The 25,150-nt window shown below is 31.5% G+C and overlaps 1 protein-coding gene across 4 annotated transcripts; it reads left to right on the forward strand.

Annotated features, from left to right (window-relative positions):
- Window positions 1-328: 328 nt before the first annotated feature.
- Window positions 329-9,439, forward strand: LOC129914526 (uncharacterized). Of its 4 annotated transcripts, XM_055993828.1 has the most exons (7): window positions 333-1,602; window positions 4,321-4,529; window positions 6,455-6,604; window positions 6,674-6,748; window positions 6,955-7,244; window positions 7,965-8,230; window positions 8,288-9,439. In XM_055993828.1, the coding sequence occupies exons 2-7, from the start codon at window positions 4,337-4,339 to the stop codon at window positions 8,340-8,342; spliced, it is 1,029 nt and encodes a 342-aa protein (XP_055849803.1). In that variant the 5' UTR covers window positions 333-1,602; window positions 4,321-4,336; the 3' UTR covers window positions 8,343-9,439. The 4 variants fall into 4 exon arrangements, 2 of the variants coding, with proteins under 2 accessions (XP_055849802.1, XP_055849803.1); XM_055993827.1 differs by having other exon boundaries at window positions 331-1,602; window positions 6,455-6,748; XR_008772194.1 differs by lacking the exon at window positions 8,288-9,439 and having other exon boundaries at window positions 329-6,604; window positions 6,674-6,819; window positions 6,877-8,081.
- The last annotated feature ends 15,711 nt before the right edge of the window (window positions 9,440-25,150 follow it).

The following is a 25,150-nucleotide window of genomic DNA, read 5'->3' on the forward strand; positions in this document are numbered from 1 at the left end:
TGAGCCTAATAACTTTATTCGTCGAACAGTTAACTGACTGTTTATTAGAAGATTGAAAAATTGGCTCTAAGAAGTGTTTTTAGAAACATACCCAAGTAACAATTTCAAACCTCGGTTACAAAATAACCAAAGTTATAAAATAACTGCAAATAACCGCGGTCAAAAAGCGGCTATAAACGGGTTGTTAAAAGTCTGTGGTTAATTTTAGGTTAGAAAAAAAACCCAGTATTTTCGAAGGTTTGTTTTGGGTTAAAATTATACGTAAAATAAACTTTTTAGTCATAAATTAGTTTAAAAAATTCCATTTTTAAACTAAGGAAATATTTTGGCTATTTATTTACTTTTATTAAACCCAGGTTACATTCTTGTTATTTTTTCAACCCAATTTTTTTGGTTAAATTATAACCTCAGTTTGAAGTTGGTTTTAAAATAACCAAATTTCTTCAAAAGTTTCGGAAAAGTATTTAAATAACTCGTTTTTGACACAAAGTCATAAATAAGTTTTTAAATAACTTCTAGTTTTGTGTTTTAAGGGTTAAAAAATAACCAAATTTTGGCTCCAAGTTTGAAGTAAGTATTTTAATAACTTTTTTTTTCGCACAAAAAGTTTTTTTTTAAGTTAGAATTTAACCAAATCTGATCCCAAAGTTTTAAGTAAGTATTTTAATAACTCTTTTTTTACCCAAAAAGTTATTTATAGGTTATAAATTAACCAAATTTTATCTATAGTTTGAAACGAGTTTTTAAATTACTCACTTTAAGATGGAAGTTGTTTATTGGTTTAAAATTAACCCATTATAGAACCTAAGTTTAAGGTGAGTTTCTAATTAACTTCTTTATTTTTGTCTTTTATGGGCTAAAAAATAACCAAATTTTCATTACAAGTTTCAAGTAAGTATTTAAATAACTCCTTTTTTACACAAAAAGCTATTTATAGACTAGAAATTAACCAAATTTGACCTTAAGTTTGAAACGAGATTTTAAATTACTGACTTTTTACCATTAAAGTTGTTTATTGGTTTAAAATTAACCCATTATAAATCTTAAGTTCAAGGTGAGTTTCTAATTAACTTCTTTATTTTTGTCTTTTATGGGCTAAAAAATAACCAAATTTTCATTACAAGTTTCAAGTAAGTATTTAAATAACTCCTTTTTTACGCAAAAAGCTATTTATAGACTAGAAATTAACCAAATTTGACCTTAAGTTTGAAACGAGATTTTAAATTACTGACTTTTTACAATGAAAGTTGTTTATTGGTTTAAAATTAATCCATTATAAATCCTAAGCTTAAAGTAAGATTTTAAATAACTACTATAAGTACGTATAAGTTTTTAATCAACTCGTTATTTACCTTTTAACAACCCTGGCAATTTTTCAACTAAGTTCCAACCCAATTTCAACTAACCAACAACTCTCCACACATACACATTCACCATACTCGAGCGTCGCGCGTCGCCCATCATATTTTTGTCTCTCATTTTTCTCAGATCTCTCAGTATTCTTTTGTGGCTGGTGGTAGCAAGTTATTGTGCGAGAAAGTTTTTGTGAAAAAATATAAATTAAATAAAAAAAAATATCTGTCTGTGAAAAATTATTAAGAGGTAAGTTATTTGTTTATAATTTATTTTAAATATTGTTATTTGTTTATAATTTATTTTAACCCTTTGCTTCCTAGTGGTTTCAGCATGATACCACCTATTAATTACTTTGTTAGTTTTTTTTACTACAAAATGGACTTTTCCTTTTGTACTCTCAGCTCAAAACATTCCTTATACAATGTTATTACTAGTACAATCATTATTTTTTTCATTTTAGTGTGTTGTTAGAAAATATCAAAACTTTTTTTCAAGATATTTGTATTTTTTTCCGGGAGCGAAGGGTTAAATATTAAATATTGTTTAATAAATAACTTCAGAGTATAAAAAATAACTTCTGAGTTTGAAAAATATCTTCTGAGTTTGGAAAATAACTTCTGAGTTTGAAAAATATCTTTTGAGTTTGGAAAATAACTTCTGAGTTTGAAAAATATCTTCTGAGTTTAGAAAATAACTTCTGAGTTTGAAAAATATCTTCTGAGTTTAGAAAATAACTTCTGAGTTTGAAAAATATCTTCTGAGTTTAGAAAATAACTTCTGAGTTTGAAAAATATCTTCTGAGTTTGGAAAATAACTTCTGAGTTTGAAAAATAACTTGAGAGTAGGCATACAGATAACTTAGCGCGTCTTTTCATTTGTCTTTCTCATTCCGCGTTATTATTCCAAGCTTGACTGTTGATAAAATCACTATAATAAAAATGTATTCTATCATTAAAAATAAAATTTGTAGTAGAACTACTTTTAAAAGAAAAGTTAAAAAAATAATATTAGAAATGCGTGAAAAAGAAAGAATTAAAAATCTTGAACAAGTTTTTCTTAGCAAGAGGTTATTTGAAGTGCAGCAACACCTTTCGGAAAATGAAATAAGTGCTAATTGTGAACAAGGTTTTTCTAACACGAAATTTGAAGAGTTGCAACACCTATCGAATATTATTTCTGAACATGAAAGTGACAGTGAAAATTCTGGAAACAATTGTGTCGCTGTCTCAACTAATTTTGAAGCTATTCCAGAAAATTTAAAAAAAAACTTAGTATTATGGGCTATTCAGCATAACATATCGAATATTTGCTTGCGTGATTTGCTTAACATTTTGCATAATTCTCATCCTTATTTGCCATTAGACCCTCGAACATTATTACAAACTCGCGTTTCCCTTGAGAAAATTTTTATCGAAGTTCCACCTGGTAGATACTGGCATTTCGGTTTGGTTCGCGCTCTTACTAAGGTTTTTGAAAGTGTTCAGACATGTCAAACAGTAATATTCTTGGACTTTAATATTGATGGGATTCCTGTTAGCAAAAGTTCAAAGGGCCAATTTTGGCCTATTTTGTGTTCACCAGATGGTTTTCGTGTGCCGCCGCTAGTAATAGGTGTTTACTACGGAATGGCAAAACCTTCAAGTGTTAATGAATTTCTGCGATTATTTCTTGAGGAGGCTGTTAACATTGATGATTTGAACATTGGTTCCAAAAAAATAAGTTTTAAAATCAGGAATTTCATCTGTGACGCCCCCGCTCGTTCTTATTTAAAAGGAATCAAAGGGCATAATGGTTATTTTGCTTGTGAAAGATGTAATGTAGAAGGGGATTATAATTACAAATCTCACCAAATGTGTTTTCCAAACCTATCAAAATCACTTCGCACGAATGATTCTTTCCGGGCTGGGATACACGAAGATCATCATACGCAACCATCTCCATTAGAAAAACTTCCAATAGATATTATTATGAATTTTCCTCTAGATTACATGCACTTGTTGTGCTTAGGTGTCATGAAAAAATTGTTGGTTACATGGATTAAGAATAGAACCCTTAAAACAAAATTCTCGGCAAAAAACATTGAGAGAATCTCTAAGACCTTAGTATCACTACGAAAATATGTTCCATGCGACTTCAATAGAACACCTCGTGGACTTGATGTGATAAGCTTTTGGAAGGCCACTGAATTTCGTATGTTTTTGTTGTACTTAGGTCCGGTTGTTTTGCAAAATGAAACTCATGAAGAAGTATATGCCAATTTTATGGAACTACACTGTGCTGTTTCAATATGTTTGAGTAAAAATAAACAAGTTTTTGTTGATGTCGCACAGAGTCTGTTCAAATCATTCATATATAACTTTTCTAGTATCTATGGAGCTGAAAACATAAGTTATAACGTTCACAATTTATATCATGTCGTAGATGATGTTAAATACCATGGACCTTTAGATAATATAAGTGCTTTCAAATATGAAAATCGTTTACAATATTTAAAACGTCGAATAAGATCTGGAAACAGACCCCTGGAACAAATTGCAAATAGGATTATCGAAGATTTTGAGAATGTAGATCTAATTGATGTAGATGAAAACAAAACTCCTATGCTTTATATGAAAGATAGGAATAAAATATGCAAAATTAAACACTGTGTTGGAATCTATAGAGCAATTCAGCTTCAACATTTTGTTTTGAAGTCGTCACTTGCAGATAGTTACTTCTTAACAAACTCAGAAGAAATTGTTAGAATGGAGTTTGCAACATATCGACATGGCATCCCAGTTATCTATGGTTCAAGCTTAAAACAAAAACAAAATTTTTACGAAAAACCGTTCTATTCTAAATTTTTAAGCGTTTATAAATCAAATGAAGAAGAAAATTTGCCTAATTTTTATAACATAGAAAATATTTCCTCTAAATTTTTCAAAATAACTTTACCAAACACTGAATCTGTTTTTTTTCCATTAGTACATTGTTAATCAAAATGTATTGTGTTGTGGAGACGCTCGAAGATGAAGGGAAGTTCGTGACGGCAGTTCCCAAAAATTGGGTCATCGATGGAACGAAGCTATTATGGCCAAAGTCCAAGAAAGATTCCATTTGCGGTCGGAAAAATTGCATCACAGCATCGGATGATTGGCAAAGCATAGCATGCAAATTAATATTTGATGACATCGGTAAGATACAAGTTTAACTACATCTTTTTTATTTTATTTTTATTAAGTTCACTTAGACCACTTTTCTCCAAGTAAAATTTTATTCGTATCTAAACTTAAAGCAGTTTATCCTGGGGGCCTATTTTTGACAGCTTAGTTACGTTAATTTTGATACACTTTAGGTCCCCTTTCATATACTTAAAGTAATCGCGGTTATGGCCTTTCAATATTTTTATATTTGAATAACGCTTCATAATATTCTACACAATGAGATTTATTACAGAAATTAAAGTTTTTTAGACCGGTCTTTCTTATATAAACACATTACATTGTCATCGAGTGCAATTCAGCATCAGCCAATTTGCAAAACAATATCGCAAATTTCGCGAAGAACAATGGCGCCTTAAAACACGACTAGCAGGTGTTTTTGCGAGCGGGTGCAATAGCAAAACTCACAGCAACCCTTTTTCTCTTCGTTCACGACAGCGTGCGTGAACGAAAAGGCGTCACGGCGCGGCGCCCACGACTACAATCGACATGTTGATCTTGTGTGATCGATACAAGAGCAATAAAACAATAAAACATCGACCTTTTTTCACTTCACTTCGTTGACAAAATCAATAAGTGTACTGTACAACAATAAAACAATAAAACCGCGACCTTTTTTTTACGTCGTCCAAGACAGCGCGCTTGAACAAAGCGCCACCCGCGACCGACGGTCGACTTGTTGTTCTTGTGTGTTCGATACAAGATCAATAAGTGTACAGCGATAAAACAATAAAACAGCGACCTTTTTTTCGCGAAGAACAATGGCGCCTTAAAAAAAAATTTTCGACCAGCAGGTGTTTTTGCGAGCGGGTGCAATAACAAAACTCACAGCAACCCTTTTTCGCTTCGTTCACGAGAGCGCGCGTGAACGAAAAGGCGCCACCTACAACATTTAAATATACATTTTTAAAAAGCTAGAAACTTAGTCATATTTGTAAAATTAAAATTAAGTTAATTGAATTAAGAGCTTTTGAAAGAATGGTATCTGAACTCAGATTTTTGAAAAAAAAAAATTATTGAAGAAATTTTAAGATGTCGTTTTTTAAACTTTTTCGTAATATAAAATGCATTTATTTTCAAATTTTTCTGACCACATTTATTACGATTTGAAATTATAAAAGAAAATGTCAATATGTATTACGGTTTATGAAAAAAATTAAAAAGTATTTCATTTTCGAAGAACTTTTTTTAATAGAAGTTTTGAAAAAAAATTTTACTTATTTGTTTTTTAAAGTTCAACATCTAAATATAAAGTCATTTTTTCTTCAGTCAATAGCCCTTATTGTTGAAAGTTAAATAGCAAAAATTTAAAGTTCTTATTTACCAAAGTCTTTGAGAAAATTAATTATTTCAAAGCAAAAATTCAGTTTTTATAAAAAAAACCCATTGAAATTGAAATTTTTTTCAAAAACTCTTGATTAAATTTAGTGGATTTAAATTTAGGAGATAAGAATGAGCTTCTGGCTTTTTAAAAATGTATTTTAAAATATTGTAGGTGTTGCCGTTGTTTTCAAAATATTTTTTTTGTGTTTAAAGTCAGATTATGAGAAAATTGCATTTATCTCTTAAACGATGGAAGATTGTCCCTTACTCCCTTATATTTTTTTTCCTTAAATAACCTAGAGAATCTTTTGCTATCATTTGTTTTATGAAATTTAAGAAAAAAAATGGTTGTGTTCAAAAAAAATTTAATTGTAATTTTAAAAAACAATACGGTAACATCGGCAATTTTTAATCTATAGACTTTAAAGCATTTTTAATTGCCTACGTTTGAAAAAAAATCGTCAAAATCTGAGCTGTTCGGCCGGTCTTAAGCCGCTTCACCTTTTGAACAAATATTTTCTTGTATCCCTTTCATGCCACTTATATTTACGACAAAACATGTATTTCCTTTTAAGGTTCCTGGGAGGAAGCAGTTCAGAAGGAAAAGGATGCCGAGTATTTGTCTTCTTCTGAAGAAAATACGGAAGAAGTGACCATCGACACCAATTCTTCGGAATACATGACAGATATGAACAAATTGATGTCAACTTTGATTCCTAATTCTGGTAAGTTTAAAATGTATAAACATGGGAACAAAGTTACTAATTTTGTCATACTTACTTCTCATTTTCAAGACGTTTCCTCGTTCACCCCCCCAAATGAAGATGTTACCATCACTAATGTCATTTCCGACTTATACACGTTTGAAGGTAAAAAATGTATTTTAGCACTAGTACAATTTTCAAAGTCGTTTTTAAACTCCAGCTTATCTTAGACTGGGGTTTATCCAATGTTATTTGAATAGGATAAACCCCAGTCCCTCTTAGTAACAGCTGAGATAGCATATTAGTTCTTTCACTAACCGTATTACTTTTTTTTGTATATTACTATAACTCTTATTTTTAATTGTTTATAGGCCCCAGCACCAGTACCCAATTCAAGGAACTGTCGTCCAAAATAGACGAAATTTTGGAAAGACAGCGTTCCACTGAGGTGAAGGTGCAGGCCATGCAAGGAATGCTGGAGGCATTCATGGCGAAGTCCGAAGTTTCGGTCAATTTGTTGGCGTCCAAAATTGCAAAAGAGAATGCAGAGGAAGTGGATGAGGAACTGCAACTGGATGAAATTTTCCCACTTACCTCTGTCCAACAAATTGAGGAAATCGAGGAAAAACTCCATCAAAATGCAGCATTCAAAAAAAAATTGGTAAGTACCAAAATATACGAAATATGCAATTTTCTCACAATCCGACTTCAAACACAAAAAAAATATTTATAAAACAACGGCAACACCTACAATATTTTAAAATACATTTTTACAAAGCCAGAAGCTTATCTTAAATTTAAATTCACTAAATTTAATTAAGAGTTTTTGAAAAAATGGTCCTCAAACTCAGAATTAAAAAAAAAATTTATTAAAAAAATTAAAAATGACTTTTTTCCAAACTTTTTCTAATAAATATTATCAGTTGAATTCCGAAGCAGAAAAGGTAATATATATCACACTTTTGAAAAAACAATTAAAAATAACTTCAATTTCAATTGGTTTTTTTTTTTGATAAAAACTGAATTTTTGCATCCAAATAATTAATTTTCTAAAAGACTTTGGTAAATAAGAACTTTAAATTTTTGCTATTTAACTTTCAACAGTAAGGGTTATTAAATAAATAAAAAATAATTTTATGTTTAGATGTTGAACTTTGAAAAAAAATAAGATACATTTTTTTTCAAAACTTTTATTAAAAAAAGTTCTTCGAAAATGAAATTCTTTTTAATTTTTTTCATAAACCGTAATACATATTGACATTTTCTTTTATAATTTCAAATCATAATAAATGCGGCCAAAAATATTTGAAAATAAATGCATTTTATATTACGAAAAAGTTTAAAAAACGACATCTTAAAACATATTTTTGTTTTCTTTCAGGTCCGTAAGTTGAGCTCCTATGGGGGGGCCAACGGAATGAAAACGATCCGCACTATTTGCAAGTGCATTTTTACGGATCCACTACTGGCAGAACATTCTTGGCTGGGGACTAATGCCAAAAAAAGTTTCAGCCAATACAAATTCCTGTATAAAACTATATTGGAAGCGGTCCGATCAAGGTACCCCACTTATAGTGAAGCTGAGGGTGCTTCATTTTTTAAAGGCTTTTTGAAGCAAGCCCCATTTCGAATGGGAAAACCGTCCACGTAAGTTAAAAAATAAAATTATAATCAACATTTAAGTTAACATTTTTCTCATTACAGAAATACCAGTTCCAACACCAGCTCCTCTGCCTCTGACGGGCAATCCACAACATAATTAAGTTAAGCTATTTTTTATTTTTAGTTTTAGTTTTACTTTTACTTTAAGTTTTAGTTTTAGTTTTACTTCATTAAATAATGTTTCACTAAACTTAAATTTCAGCGTTCTTATTTCAAATATTAAATTTTCAGCTGGGAAGAATCTTATGGTTTGCAGCATGTTGGTAAGCAAACATTTTATAGGTTTTTTAAAATCTGTAAATAACCGGTTATAAAAAAGCTGTGAAGTAACGTTTATTACAGGTTTTATAAGAACCTGTACGAAGTTATTTACAGGTTTTATAGAAACCTATAGGTAAGCGGTTATAAAAAAAACCGTCAAATAACGTTTGTTATAGGTTTTATAAAAACCTGTACAACGTTTATTACAGGTTTTAAAAAAACTGGAAGAAAACGGTTATAAAAAAAACCGTTAAATAACGTTTATTACAGGTTTTATAGAAACCTATAGGTAAGCGGTTATAAAAAAAACCGTCAAATAACGTTTGTTATAGGTTTTATAAAAACCTGTACAACGTTTATTACAGGTTTTAAAAAAAACGGGAAGAAAACGGTTATAAAAAAACCGTCAAATAACGTTTATTAGAGGTTTTATAAAAACCTATAGGTAAGAGGTTATAAAAAAAACCGTAAATTAACGTTTAATACAGGTTTTAAAAGAACTTGTTATATTACAGGTTTCAAAAAAACCTGTAATAACGTTAATTACAGGTTTTATAATAACCGTAGTAAAACGGTTATAAAAAAAACCGTCAAACAACTCAGTACAGGTTTTTTTTAAACTGTATAATAACGGTTTGTAAACGGTTATAAAATAGCCGTAAATGGTTTATTTCAAGTTTTTCTTTGACTAAAAATAAACAGTTATTTAATAACCGTGAAAATTAGGTTTTTAAAAACCCAGTATTTGTAGAAAAAAGTGGGTTTTTTAAAAACCCGATTTAGACGAAGTTAAAAAATAACTGACCATTTTCGGTTGTGGAGACGTTTCTGGAACGTCTTAAATACGTTTATTTAACGAGTTTAGTAACTTATCCGTTAAATAACCAGAGTAAATATCCGGTTTATTTTCCGCTTTCTAACCACAAAATGTTATTTGGGTACATACAAAATTAAAAAATTACTATTGAAAATATAGTTGGCATACCATTAGTTGTATCTAATTGTTTACACACTACATAAGGCCGTGTGTGAATTGGGTTAAAAATTTAGCCGAGGTTAAATTTTTGACAATACATTTTTGAATAAAAAAAAAAATTTACCCTGCTCTGTGACCCTGTTAAATTTTTATCTTCAGAGGATATATTATTTGCAGAAGGATTAATGTATTTTATTAATAAATAAAATCAAAAACTGAAAAAAAAAGAAATAAAATTGAGAAAGTAATGCAACATTATGAGTGTGTATTAGGCAAAATCAATATTTTTCATTATATTTCACTTTAGCTGTGTTTTATTTTCCTCGTGACAAAGATACAAATGTCAAAAACTTATCCTCAGCTAAATATTTAACCAAATTAAAACTAAGAAAAAAAAAAAATGTCCCGTTTTCGTAAATTGATATTTAAAAAATAAATATATTTTTTCTTAATCCAAAAAATAAATTTTTCTATATTAAATTTTTAATTAATACAATCAAAGCTAAAATCTGTTGAAATTATTTAGGTTGTCATTTTAAACAAAGTTAGTAGGTAGTTAATAACCGTTTAACACTGTGTGAAACTTCAACCTTGTTAAAATAAACGGAAACCACTTTATTTAACTGTTTTTCCGAATGATTTTGCGTTGAAGACCATCATTTAAAAATGTATTTTTATTCAAAATTGAATCAACGTTGACCATACTACATTTTACATTGCGATTGCAGTTGCATGTTTTAATAAAAAAACGCAGGGACCGGTTTGGAAAAAAATTACCTATATTTTTACAAAATTTTGTTCAACTGTACTAAAAGTACGAAAATAATTCAGAAATGTTTGAAGTTTCAATATATCGATGATGATTAATTTGAATTTTATAAATGTGATCTTTGAAAGCAAAAGTTAGCTCTAAAAAAAAATTTATAAATTAAAATAAGTTTCCTCCACACAGGTTTGTTACAAAGAAAAGCGTATTTCTTCATAAACCAAAATATGAAATTAAGTTTTTGCTATTAGTTATGATAGATCGTTCGTGGATATCATGGAAAATTATATGGTTTTCAGCTTTAAAAGTTTTCATTAAAAAAATGTGTTAGAAATCAAAAATTTTTTTCATGTCCTGATTTATATTTACAACTAAAAACGACTTCTTGCTAATATGCCCATGAATCATTTCCTAAAGCATAGTCCATAACAATAAAGAAACAGTTCATATAGTTTAAAAGCTCGTTTCCACCTTTTGCCTTACAATTTTCTGTTTTTCACCTCAGGTTTTGGGGGGGTCATGACCCCCACGACCCCGTACAAAAAATGTTTTTGTCAGAAAAAAATATTTCAATTGATTTGATATCGATTTTATTATACGATTTTTACTATCAAAACAATTTGTTACTGGTTTTACTCGCTAAAACTGACACCTTAATCAAACTAAAATCTATTTTTTTTACTTTCAGGTACTTATTTGGTCTTCAAGTATAGAGATTCTTTCCTCAGTAGCCCAAACACGAATGTGAAATACTCTATGTACATAAGTAGCCATATTTTTGATTCAAAATAAAATGATATATTCACAATTTAAAACTAATATTCTGTGGTAGTAAACTACCCAGTGACCGACACCCTTGCCAGTTACCGACACCTGGCACAGTTTTTCCGTTTTCTTAAGGTTTTGTTAGGGTGTAGCGTACGAAAACTATTTTTAACGCGTTCAGGCATGTATATTCCATCAGAAAACACTTTACTTCATAGTTGGTAGTGATTGGTTTTGTTGTAATAAAAGGGGCAAGTTTCGAACCTCTGTGAAGTGCATGAAACTTAAGAAATTCTTAAGAAAGACGTAAGTACAAATCATTGTTTAAACAATATATCTGTATATGGTACAAAAATTAAAATTGAATATTTTGTTAGAGAATTGCTTTGTAGATCTATTTCAATTTAAGTTATTACAAAAATAATAACATAATTTAATTTTACGTGGGGTGTTCATAACTAGAATATAATGTTCAACGAAATTCAGTGACCGACACTGGTGTCCATAACTGGCGCAATTAGACACGTTTGATGATATTAGTTATGGACACCGTTCTTTTTCTGCAAAATAGCAGTATAAAAGGTCTCGCCGAATAGGCCCAATTATTTTCAAACCACTTTTTGTTTGCTCCTAAGGCCTAGTTTACAGTTCACCGTGTAAAAAAACAAAAGATTCAAAGCATCGCGTAGCGCTTTTAAATAAGTTTATAAAGTGGGTTTCCTTTCGACTGTGTAAAATTACTTTAAAAAAGTGTGAAAGGAATCTGAAAACGATTCATTCGATTTATGCAAGGTGTGTGTATTGTTTGACAATCATTTTTATGCACACGCTAAAAACTTAGCCCTTGTTTGCCTATTTTTATTTCCATTAAGTTCACACATACTAGCTTTTAATTTACAAAGAAAATTTCCACCTTCAAGTTTGAGGTCAAATCTTCTTTGTGTTCCTAAATCTTTCTGTTAAATTTTGAGGCATGTAACGTTTTGTCTGGGTCCTTATTCTGGTTCTGTGAAAAAATGAAATGATAAAATTTTCACCATCGGAGTTTTCATTCGACTTTTCATGATCGTAAAAATATAATTTTTGACGTATTCTATGGCAACTTTTAATTTTCCATCAATATTTGTGTCTTGATATAATATGTAGGTACGTAGTTCAACTGTTGTTTGTATTGCTTTTTATGTGGGTTCGAGCTCCTTTTTTTTTGTTATCATGGCAGGTACGTATTGTTCTTTTCACAGAAAATATTTCGATGAGAAAATTATTTTCTTGTGATAGAATTTTGACTTTAATTTCCATGTTTCCACTGAATCTGAATCGATGAAAACTATTTTCATCAAACTTTTTACAGAACCAGAATAGCTCACCTAAAGTAGAACAGAGAACAGGGGTCGAATCACGGCACACGGTTGTTAACGTATGAACGCTATCTGTTCCTACCTTTTTCTTTTACCGTGATTCGACCCCAGGTATTGAAAATTAAGTTTTGTTATAAGTTGAACTGTAAGCTAGGTTTAAACAGTATTTTCAAGTACTTAAGTGTTCGTCGGCGTCGACATTTCAGGCTATTATTTAAAAATGCCAAAACATAAGCAAAACAAAGACGAAGATCTGCAAAGTGCATTAAATGTAGTTGAATGCTTAGCTGCATTTACACTCTCAGTTTTATCGCCGGTGTACGATGTTCCTTCTTGAACTAACACCGTACAACGAGAGAATGTCAGTAGTAAAACCGTCTTGTTGTTCGGTTCTAATTCAAAAACGGACATCTTACACACCGGCGATAAAACCAAGAGTGTAAATGCAGCTTAGATATGGGTGTCCATTACTAAAAAAATCGGGTGTCCACTACTGAAAAAATGGTGTCGGTAACTAAAAAACCGGTAAGGTATTACATTTTTAATTTTGATATTTTTAAGGAACTACTACATTATTTATGCTTTCATTATACTTAAAAACCATTTCTTACAGCTTGACGGACCTGTTAAATTAACCATTTAAATAATTAAAATTGAAGCAGTGTAGGGAAATTTATGAATTTTCAAACACAAATTATCCCTTAAGGGTGTCGGTCACTGGGTACGTTACCCTATTTCTTTCTCAATTCCTCCAAAATTATTTCTGTTACGTTTCATTACCAATATAAAACATATTAATATTATTCATATCATTATCTCTCACTTGAATGATAAGTGTATCAACAAAAAGATTTATTAGTACAAACAATTTAAAAGGTTCCCGGCGGCAAACCACAATTTTCACATGTGTATAGGATTTAAGAGTATGTGCTTTTAATGGCATTTAAAAGTAATTCAGACGAAATCCCTAAAAATATGATTTATCCAATAGGTATATACCCAACGGGAAACCGACGAAGTTACGAATACCAGATTTACGGGCGACAGAGTTACGAGCGTCAAAGTTACGCGAAACCGAAGTTACGAAAAACTAGAGTTACGAATTCTAAAGTTATGTTAAGCTATGACATGTGATTTTTGGGTTGGCAACAATTGCGAGGAACGATATGGAACTATGGAAATACAAAAAAGAGATTAACATTTTTCTCATTGGTCAGAACTAAATGAGTTAAGCGAAAATGGGTGTTTTTTAATCTTGTAAAATTTTGATTTGATAGGTATAGATATACATATATGGTTTTTTTTTTTTGTGAAAAGATTGCAAAAACGTTGAAATAGAAAAAAAAAACATAAGTATACTCATGTAAGTTTGGGGGACATAATTGAAATTAAATTCTTATTTGAGCCCTTAATTATGAAAGTGGACTAAGTCACTCCTAAAAATGGCATCAAATCTAGCCTTAAAACAATTATTATTTAAGGGGTAAAGTTTATTTGAAAGCAAAATTGCAGTAAATAAACTTCTTTATTGCTCCTCTAGTGATTTCATAAAAGAAATATAATTAAATCGTGATAAGAAAATTATTATGTAAGTTTTTCTTCAAACAATGCAAAAAGTGACTTAGTCCACTTTCATAATCATGGGCACATTTGTCCAACTAATATTGCACCTACGTATTTTTTTTTTCTATTAATTAATATAATTATTCATAGCGTATTTTGTAATACCCACTTTGTATATCTATACCTATCCAATCAAAATTTTACAAGATTAAATAACACCCATTTTCGCTTAGGTAACTCATTTAGTTCTGACCAATGAGAAAAATGTTAATCTCTTGTTTGTATTTGTATTTCCTCGCAATTGTTGCCAACCCAAAAATCACATGTCATAGCTTAACATAACTTTAGAATTCGTAACTCTAGTTTTTCGTAACTTCGGTTTCGCGTAACTTTGACATCCGTAACTCTGTCGCGCGTAACTCTGTTATTCGTAACTCCGTTACCATTTCCCCGACGGAAATGAACAATAGTTTATAAATATTGAAAAATTGCGAAAAAAGGAATAGTTTACTACACAGTTAACTTAACTAAGTTAAGACGTTGTTTTATTTCTTTGAATATAATTCACCCTTTCAAACATAGCACAAAGGCTGAAAAACTGAAGGATCTGCCTTCTTGAAAACATAGAATAAATGTGTATTGGCTTGCGTCAAAGTTCATTTTCTTGTAATCAAACCACAAAGTAAACAAGAAAGTACCCTTGCATACTTACCTATAATTTTCTGAATAGTTAGTAGAATGAAAAGAGATAAATCAATGCCTTGCATATTTTTGGGAGATAATTGAAATATTGAATATTTTCAATTCGATAGTTGACTCACGTTACATTCAGAAAACTTTTCAATGCATAGATAGATAGTTTTTTTTTTTTAATTTTAATCTAAATGTATACGAAAAATATACTGCCCATGAATGTAGCTTCATTTCTTCAATAACGCACTAGCTTACAGAGAAAATAGACACTGAAATTTACTTATTTTTTCTTGCGTAGTTACAGCTCCTGACTTTGGAAATAACATTTAAAAATGGATGCGTTTTCTGGATATGATTTTTAAAGTTTTTGGACTTTATAGTTTTTCGAACCAAATATGTAGGTAGTTACATATAATCCAGCAGAATGCTGAACTAATAAGCAACAAACAGTTAATAATGATGATCAATGATCTAAAACATTTTTTTTTTAATCTTTCGTTTTTTACTCAACGAAAAATTCAAAATCTTTAAAAGTTTTAAATTTTGTTGGTATAGTCTGATTGGGCAAAGAAAACAAGATGCCGTCGTCATTCAATGAAAACTCCCGTCCTCCTTTCATTTTTTGAGAAATCGCATTAGAAAATGGTTATCCAATATTAAAAATCCAAAAATGGTTTAATCTACTTGTTTCTTAACATATCGCTAAAATAATTGTTTTGTTACAATTGAAAAATTAAACTTCCGTTGTTGGTTAATTTGGAAAATTTAATTGAAGTCGAAATGGACTTAGGGAGTTTTAATTGAATGGCGAAGATACTTTTCTTAAAAATCTATGTTATAATGATATGATAGTTTTTTAAAGACAAATAATTTTGACTCCTTTTGCTATTTTTCGAGGTCTTATCTATAATTTGAAAAGAGTAAGCTGAATTTACAAATTATACATAAGTAACTTTTTATAGAAATTTTTATTTTCTATCGCTTCTAAAAATAAAATATTCTAAAAACAAATTAAGAAAAACAAAGAAGAAAAAAGGACATTTTATATGTTTCTTAATACCTTGCCTATTAATATTTTCTGAGCATTTATAGATTTATTAAACGTATGAAAAAGAAAAAAAAAAATGATTAGCAAGAAAATCGAATACAGCTTATTTGGAGCTTATTTTCCGGCGGAGTTCACTAAATCTTTTGAGATCTTTATTTTTAGATAGGTAATTAGGTATCATCAAAGTTATACCAAATTAATGCAATGAAGAAAATACAATTTCTTTTATTTGCATTATTTTCTAGATTTTGGATCCTCGAAATCTAGGATTTATATGATTCTTTATTGGATTTTTCGGTCTATTTGAGTTTTTTTTAGAATTTTATGTTTTTCATGTTAAGATTTAATAATAAATTGGCTCTCTAGATTATGGGTTTTAAAAGCTGTAGAGTTGAATTAGTTTTAATATTTTGGGATACTGTGCTTTGGTTTTGGGTATACGAGATTTTGAATTTTTGTAAAACTGGGTATTAGAAAGTTTTCTGGGTTTATATAAATCTAAATTGGTACAAATTTGGTTTTCTATCTTTTGGCTTAAGAGTCATTTTTATAATTTATGTTTCTTTAAATTTTTGGTGTTTAAGTTTTTTTTTTTTTTGCGCAATTGTGATATCTAGATCATATAAAGGTATTAGATCAAATTTCACTGAATGTTGTGAATAAAAAGAAGTCGTTTGGTTCGACAGTCTTTTTTGTGATAAAGATTTTGCTAATTTTATGTTATGTGTTTTCCATGTCTTGTTTGGTGGCTTATGAACTTTATAAGTGAGCTCATATTCAAATTCGGCAAATTTTTCATTAAAAAGTTCGATACCTTTATAGATGAAAATTTGTTTGTGACGTGCTTTGACGGTTAACCATGTTTAATAAACTTAAAGTCCAGATTTTCATAAACATAGATAGACCGTAGACACCTAATAAGAATTTTCAAACATCTATTAGACATTTTTTAACTTGTTTCAAAGAATTTTAGTCGAGAAAATAACATTTAGGTAAATATCGCAAAGCTCTTTTTGAAGCAGTTCTGTTTTTATCAAAATTTTAAATGCAGAATATTGATTTTAATTAGTTATCTACCTATTTAAATTTAAAAAAGAATATTTTTGCCACCCTTCCGCCATGTATGATTTGTTTAATAATAACCTGCGTAGATATTTAAATTTGCATGAAAAAAAAAAACAAGTTTAAAATTAGATACATTTCCAGCTCCCTTCAATAACTTTAACAAAATTTACCATCAATTTCCAATTCAATCTCATTCCTTAACCTATACCTTTCTGCCTTCACCACCCACTGGAAATGAGCTGCCAAGCCCGGGATAACCAAACCATCAAAACCTATTACCTACAAAAAAAAAAATATTATAAAATAAAATAAAATAAAACAAACAAAGCCCAATATAGCGCACATAACTTCAAACTTATTCAAAAAAAAAAACAAAATGTTGGTAGGTATGTTTGCATGTAGGCTTGTGAATATTTCAACTATAGAATCCCATTAATGTTTGCCTTTCACAAAAACTGCATTTTAAAACTAAACGTTGTTACATCTTCATTATGTAGTCATGTCAAATTCATACACATATTTATATATGTATATGCCCCTATACACACTCCACACACACATGCATATATGTATAATATAGGCCGCCATATAAAAAAAAAAATATGTAGATATATCCCGTCATAGTGTGTACATACATATTCCATTCTATTCATTTATTCCCATTATCCTTTTTCGACTTTCAAAAGCAACGATAAACAATTCGCTCCTAAAAAATATACCTACTCGTACCTCAACACTCCAACCTACCAAACCTACCAAAAAAAAACACACAGCCCCTCTATATCAACCTCCAACCGAATATAGCCTATACCTACTATAGAACAGTGAACAAGCACACAAAAAAATATACAAGTTAAATAAAATAAAATACCAAACCCAATTTTGTGTTGAATTCCGATGTCCCGCATTGCCTAAAGGACCCATTCCCCATGTTCACCCTTTAATCGATCAAAGTGTAAAAATTCAACACCCCAATGCACACGCTCTTTATATGCCCCCAAAAACCTATCCCATTTCCACATATATCCATCAAACTACTATTGGACTATTTCAACCAGCCCCCTCCCCCTCATCACTCCCCTCTCAAAAAAAAATAACTGGAATTTCAACAAAAAAATTAAAATGAAATACATAAGCCCACCGTTGAAACGCATCAGCAGCGGCAGCTTCAACAGCAGAACAGCAGCAGCATTATGAACTCATTCCATTGACTCCTTGTCACTTTACCACCGTGACGGTTCTGTTTCCATACTTATCCAAGCTCCAAACCCGCTATGCACATCCTTTTTACTAGGTACTAACCAACCATCACCCCATCATACCACCTCATACCCTCCAGCTAACAATGGGAAACACTAATTATTTAAATGTGCGTATGTGTCCCCTTTCGTCCTTATAGTCATAGTCATACCACCGTTATCGCGCGTCCTGCGGATGTTAGTGCGCTCAAATACATAAAATAAAACTTCAACAAGCAAAAAAATAAAACCAGAAAAAACAAGGATGAGCAAACTGAGCCACACTCTAGCACACATATTTATTTAATGTCCCAACCACAGGACACCCTTAAGTTCCATATCACTCCCTATCACCACCCTGCACCACCTTACCCCACCTCACCCTACCAACTACAACAACACAAGACACAAAAATAAAAAACAACACACACTCGCATTCCACAACCTACGTCCGCCCGCAATGAATTTCAATTACTAACCCAATTAAAGGTCCTTATTTATAAAAAAAGGACGAAAAAGGACGCGCGCTATAATAAAACCAACAACAACTAAAAAATAAGGAATACAAAAAAAAAAAACTTCACTATGTGTGCGTGAGTTAAGCCTGATGAGATGAGTCAGGGGGAGACTATACGATATTTTGAATTTTTCCCACGTAACCACGCACAAGGATGTGAATTTAATGTGCGTGCATGTGTGTAAGGTCCGCAGGATATCACAGTATTTTTTGCGTAAATAGCTCTGCTCGCTAACAAAATGCAAAATACACAACACAAAAAAAAAATGAAAATGAAAATTATGTACAAAAAAAGGACGAAAAAAACCAACTCGACACACACGATGTGTAACCCTGTAATTACTCTGCATGCTCTCTCTCTCACTCTCACACACATACATATCGTCTCTTTGGCTATCCTGAAGGAAAAAAAATCCATATGGCATGGATAATGGGATGAGGGTGCGGCGATGGGGTGGTAATATGGAAGGATGCACCAGCCGAGGACAATAATATGCAATGTGCAACATAATCAAGCCAGGATGTATGGCAAATGAGGATCCAATCCTGCACGCACTGCAAAAAAAAAATAATATACGTAAGGATAACACACAAAAAAAAAACGGATTTTGCGAAAAACAGACAAAAATGCCAATGAGCAAAAAAAAAAAAAAATTACACACAAAAAGGACGAAAAGGAACAATTCAATTCGCAAATAAATCAATTGTGAAGTATGCATAAAGCAATCCTGTATCCTGTGCGTTTGCTGTGATGCTCGAGGGCGAACGAGAGGAGGATGATGATTGTGTGTATGATTTGGAGGAGGTGATGTGTTTTGTTGTCGTATCTCGTATATTCTGCTACTGGACTGGGTTGGGGGGAGACACATTTAAAAAGGGAATTTCAACTCCTTCCAAAAAAGTATTCAACAATTTGCAGTATCCTGGTTGATTATTTATTTCTCATTCCCCCATCAGTCCTCCTTGGAGGTTTTTTTTTTTTTTTTAATTTTATTTTTGTTGCTACACAGCATCTCATCACTATGTTGCAGCAGCATCAGCATCAGCAGTAGCAGTCCTACCCCAATAATTTTATACGCACGCACACACACGCCCACCATTATCTCATCTACAGTCCACATGTGTGTGTGCATATGTGTGAGATAATTATTTGTGCGTTGCCAATAATAAGGACGACACACAGTGTGTTCGGGTGGAAATAAGAACAACAACAACGGCAACAAAAAATTTCCGAGTGCAACATAAAAAACAGGACACACCATAGACAGGTGTAGGTGTGCAAACTTTGTATACTAATTACAAAAATTCTCAGGGTGAGTGAAAATGATGTGATGACGATGAGAAGAGATGCAGCAACCCTTCTATCATGGCAATGGCAAGTGGCAACCATCACTACAAATATCCTCCCGTTGCCGCCGCCGCCGCATCCTTTTATCAAACTTCCTCGTCCTTGCCATACCCACCACCGCTTAGCATGTGCATTCTAATAATAATCTGCAATTTTTAGTCCCCTCCTCTTAAACGCCTACAAAAAAATGACAAAAAAAAAGGACGAAAAAGGACGAATAGTAACGAAAATCGATTACACATTAGAATCGCAGGATTTTTCGTGGATAACCATTAAAAATTTTCGACACGCTCGAATTCAAGAAAGGATGAAAATGATGATGATGCTGATGTCTTACGAGCCGGGTTGAACCCCTCCTTCAAGGACACGTGTGCCAGATTGGGATTACCTACTTCGCTTCTAAAAATTTTTTCTTTCTATTTACGGCAAACAATGTGAAAACTCAAGCGAATAACGTGTTGATTGTCGTTTGCATGTTTATTTTCCACATTCTCCGTTACGTAATTCAGCAAAGAAGCGTATCCTTTGAGTCCCAAAGGAGTCCCAAAGTAGAATGAAAAAAAAAAACAAGAAAAAAAATTAAACGGGAGAAGCAATTAAGTCATGTCCTTTCTGAGCGCATTTTCCTTACCCCTGTCGCCCCTTGTCGCCCCGAACACACACACAGCAGAGGGTTGGTTCGGTATTTAGATTTTAATTTTTTTTTTCCTTTCTTGTTGTCGAGTCGAGTCGACTACTGGCGCTTTCTTGGTGCCGTCCTCTGTGTCGATGATGAGGCCCTTTGGAACAAAAAAATAAAAAAAAAACAAGGATTGGATGAAAATATGAGTGTTAGAGGAAGGATGGGACCAGGGGGAAAGCAGTCAAGAAATAGAAAAAGTAAAATTCAAATTCCTCTTGGGGTTGCCAATATCTTTTTGGACGTTTTTTTCTCGTATTTTACTGCTAGATAGGTAGGTAGGTATAGGAAGGACGCTTCCACTGTTCGTTCGTCCTTAATGAGTCTTTTCTAATGTCCCCTTTATCTATATACCTTCGTAGCTTTATGTATATGTGTATCTTGCTATCCTCTTTGGCGGGAATAGGACTTCCTTCATTTTTTTTTTATGTTCGTGTCTTTTCTTTCAAAAGTCTTTTTGATATCCTCTACGAGGAGGTAGTAAATAGGTATGCCGACCAAGAGGGAGGTAAAAGACGAGAGAAAGGAATAATTCTTGTTTGTTATATGAACGGAGGACGTAAAAAACACAAAACCTAAGATGAAAAATGAAGGTTACTTCTTTACTTCGTCGTGAAAAAAAAGAATGGGTTACAAAATGGGATGGGATGATTTTGAAGGGGGTTTATATCCTTGAATCGTGCCTCTTTCTATTGAAAGTCTTGTCCATACCTTACCTACCTAGTTACTTACTTACCACCCAAGGTACCTATACCACACCACGACCAAAAAGGGGTGGTCCTTAATTTTTATTAATTTTTTTTTTTTCGGTTTAGATAGGTAAACCTATTTTAATTATTTTTTTGTAGTACTTTGTTTTGTTAAAAGACTCGTAAATTGGTATGAAGATTTATAAAAATTTCTCAGAAAGGAAAAGCTTTCAATGTGTCCTTGAAAATTTGGTTTTTCGAGTTGCTGAAAAAAGTAGGTACGATTTATCCACACTTTCAGTCCAAATAAGCTTCAAAAATTGCTCAAATCAAAAAAAAATATTAAATGGCGCCCAACACGGAAACGAAAAAGTCGTAATGAGCAGGTTTTAGCGATTCACTTTGACAGCAAGTGGCACTGGCACTGACAAGCTCGACTTTTTTTTCCAAAATGACTCAAAACCAAACAAAGTTTTTGGGTGAATTCCTAAATTTAATAATGAAGACAAATGAGTTTTCAAATGGCGCCCAATGTTTCTTTTATTTTTTTATTTCAGTTTTTTCTCCCAGAAGTATATTATTCTGGAACGTAGCTAAAAGAAGGGAGACAACAAATATGGTAATCTACGAGAAAATCGGTTTCCAAAACTTATACGTTCTTCCAATATCGTATGACATTTAAATCAACTAAAATGGCGCCCAGCACAAGAATCACGATACCTATGTATATACCAAGATAGTTTACATTTTCTAAAACATTTTAATCAGCGAAAAAATCGGTCTCTTAAATCAAAAGGTTCTTTCAATATTTCTTGAGATTAATGTGAAATCAATTAAAATGGCGCCCAACGCAAGAATCACGACTAAGATAATTTACTTTTTCTAAATAATTCTTATATCTGCTAAAAGTGAAGACAGAAAACATAGCTAATTGTTAAATGATCAAAGTTAAGACAGTAAAATGGCGCCCAACGATAACAAACAAACTCCGTTTATATTCAGGAAAAAAAAAAAAAAAACAACTTATACAAATTAATTTTGTTAATCCTATGAGTTAAGACTTGTTGTTGCTGAAATTTATGTTCGGTGCTACTTCAACGGTCAACAGAAATCGAATGGTTGAGAGTTGTAAAACATAATATCTTCGCACCAAAAGTGTATTTATTTATTTAGCCACGCTCTGATGGGAATCAGTTCTGGTTCACAAAAGGATGTACTTCGTTCTTATATTTTTGACAAGATCCACATTGTTCGCAGCAGATCTCGTCATTCATTTAAACACGAAGAGTTTAACAAGTTTAAAAGACTAAAAACCAAAGACGAAAACCCAGTTCAGTTCTTCGATTTCGTTATTAAGATTATTAAATGGCGCCCAACGTTTTTTTTTATTCTCTCAACTCTCAGAAATAGAAGGTATCAGTATCGTACTCTAACACGTAATCAAAAACCAATTAGCGTGAAAATGAGTCTCCAAAAACCAACAAGTTATTCTATCGCATATTGTTTGAATGAAATCATTAAAATGGCGCCCAACGTAAGACTTACTTTGCATCTGATTGATTCCATCATAACTTTTAGCAAATCTTTTGTATTTTGTGTCTATCTTTTCATTATATTTCAGGATCACTTACCTGTCATCTGGTCGTTTCAATAGTTTTGATTGAGTGCCTTTCAATTTTGATCTAACGCTGATATTAGTTTGGCAAAGATATGAAACGATATGAAAATGACTTTTAAATCTTTAGAATGTCCATTTTGTGTTGGTGGGAAAGATAGTTGTGAAAATCCACTCAAATTTAATTAAAAATATCAAACAGTGCAGTGCCGTCGGTAAACATCAAATACTTATACAGTAAGTACAAATAGCCTTCTGCGAGGAATTGGCAAGGTCCTTGGCGTTAGGCATTGCCATAGGGTTTAGTGTCATTAATTTTAAAAAAATTGTTAGACAAAAAAACCATGAATAGGCAGTAAAGTTTCCTCGAAGTTTTTTTTATTTTTTTTTATCCAGCCAACAGTGAACAAATTTTTTTGGAATCAAGGCTTCTATGACGCATGCATAGCTTTTAAGTATTGAAGTATTCCTTTGAATCATGGCTATCAGATATTTTACCGTCGGCTTGGTATTAATTTTGCAAAAGTAAACATGACAATGTAGGTAATGAAGATTTTAAGCTTGTGGCAAGATAGAACCAGAACTCCAGCAATTTTCAAAAAAAAAAAAAAAAATCTCTAATAAAATCACTAGAAAAAAAACCCATCACTTTTTGAAGTGAAAACTTCTTTAGTATCGTAGTGATTTGAAACAAGATGAAACGAAAAAATAAAATTTATTGTAGGTTGTCATATAAAAAAAAGTGATGGAATAAAAAAAAGTTATATTTTTTCGATTTTTAAGGTTTCACTTCAACCACGTGTGAATTGCACACATGATTTTTTTTTTAAATAACTGTACCTACACCTTTGAACCCTTTTTGAAATATTAGTCATTTCCTCTTGATCTTTACCACCGTTTATATGCTCTTTGGCCCTAGACCTGTTAGCGAACTACATCTATACAAAACAATAAATTCCCAAATTTTCACCACCCAACTAAAAAAATAATGTTACTCATATATAAACAGCTGCACACTGCTGTGCTCAATGAAAAGCACCAATAATTGAAAACAGGTTTCCGCAACGAAATAGTTATTATCTATGTTTCAAGAAAAAGAAGGGATGATTCATGTAAAACAACAAAAATAGACAATACCTTAACTGTACAGGGAATTGAAACAAATCATCAGTCAACAGTCAGTTTCATCTGCAAACTTGAATAAGTAAACCATAAATAGGTTAAGTAAGTAGTAACAGTGGCGTATCCAGAAAAAAATTTGGAGGGGGCTAGAAAATTTTTCAAACATTTTTTAGAGGGGTACGAAAAATTTTTCTCTCTATTTTATTCACCTTTGATCGAGAGTGAAGCGCTGTGCTGCGATACTGAAAGTGGTATAGTAGCATTTAACTGCTCTCGACGTCGACAGCTTCGTACTGCTGTCTCCTGTTTTTAAAGTTCTTGTTCCGCAATTCGACCGAAAGTGAATTGAAATCACTTTTAGATTTCACGTGAAATAAAATATCATATTCTTCATTTGGATCAATTTCAAAAACTTCGAAATTGCTTCGAACTGTCATAGCTGAAGGATCATCCTTTTTAATTTTGTTTCTGAAGTTAAATTATTACTGCTGGATGCAATTTTATCGGCAATTTTAATGAAAAAAAAAGAAGAATTCAAGAGAAAAAATAAGGAGACACAAATAAGTTATGATAATATTTTGTCTAAAAATTATAGATTCATTAAAAAAGGCACCAAATTTACAAACAGAAATAATGTGAATTGAATTCGATCAGAAAATCTAAATGAGTGAAAAATGCAGAAAGTGAAAGCCTAGAAACTAATTTTCCATTAAATTATTTTAGATGTTTAATTCGAAATATATATTTTTTCGTAATATGTTGCTTTTATAATCCGAATTCGAAGTCCAAACTGGCATTTGCTGAAAGAAACCATTAGTTACATATGTTGACCACTAAGATTTTGAGATATCAAATATTTCTATTTCCAATAGCTTTGAGAAGTATATAATTTTTGAAAAAAGTGTTTATCGAGATTGCATAAGAACTTTTGCAAAATTACACGGTGATGATATTCGACGTACGTATTATATTAAAAAGTGATCTGAAGAATTTCGAATTGGACTTAAATCCGAAAAAAACCACCCAACCCCCAGCTACAGCTAAGGCTCTTACTCAAACAAACACAAATAGCCGTTTCAGAACTTGGAGGGGGCTCGAGCATGTGAGCTGCCTCTAAATCTATAAGATTTACGAACAAGTTTCAGTGAAGCATATACATTACAATGAAATTATGTAAAAAATAACATGATCTGGAAGGCTTG

Source organism: Episyrphus balteatus, chromosome 3 (assembly GCF_945859705.1).
Source record: "Episyrphus balteatus chromosome 3, idEpiBalt1.1, whole genome shotgun sequence".
Taxonomy (NCBI): Eukaryota; Metazoa; Arthropoda; class Insecta; order Diptera; family Syrphidae; genus Episyrphus; species Episyrphus balteatus.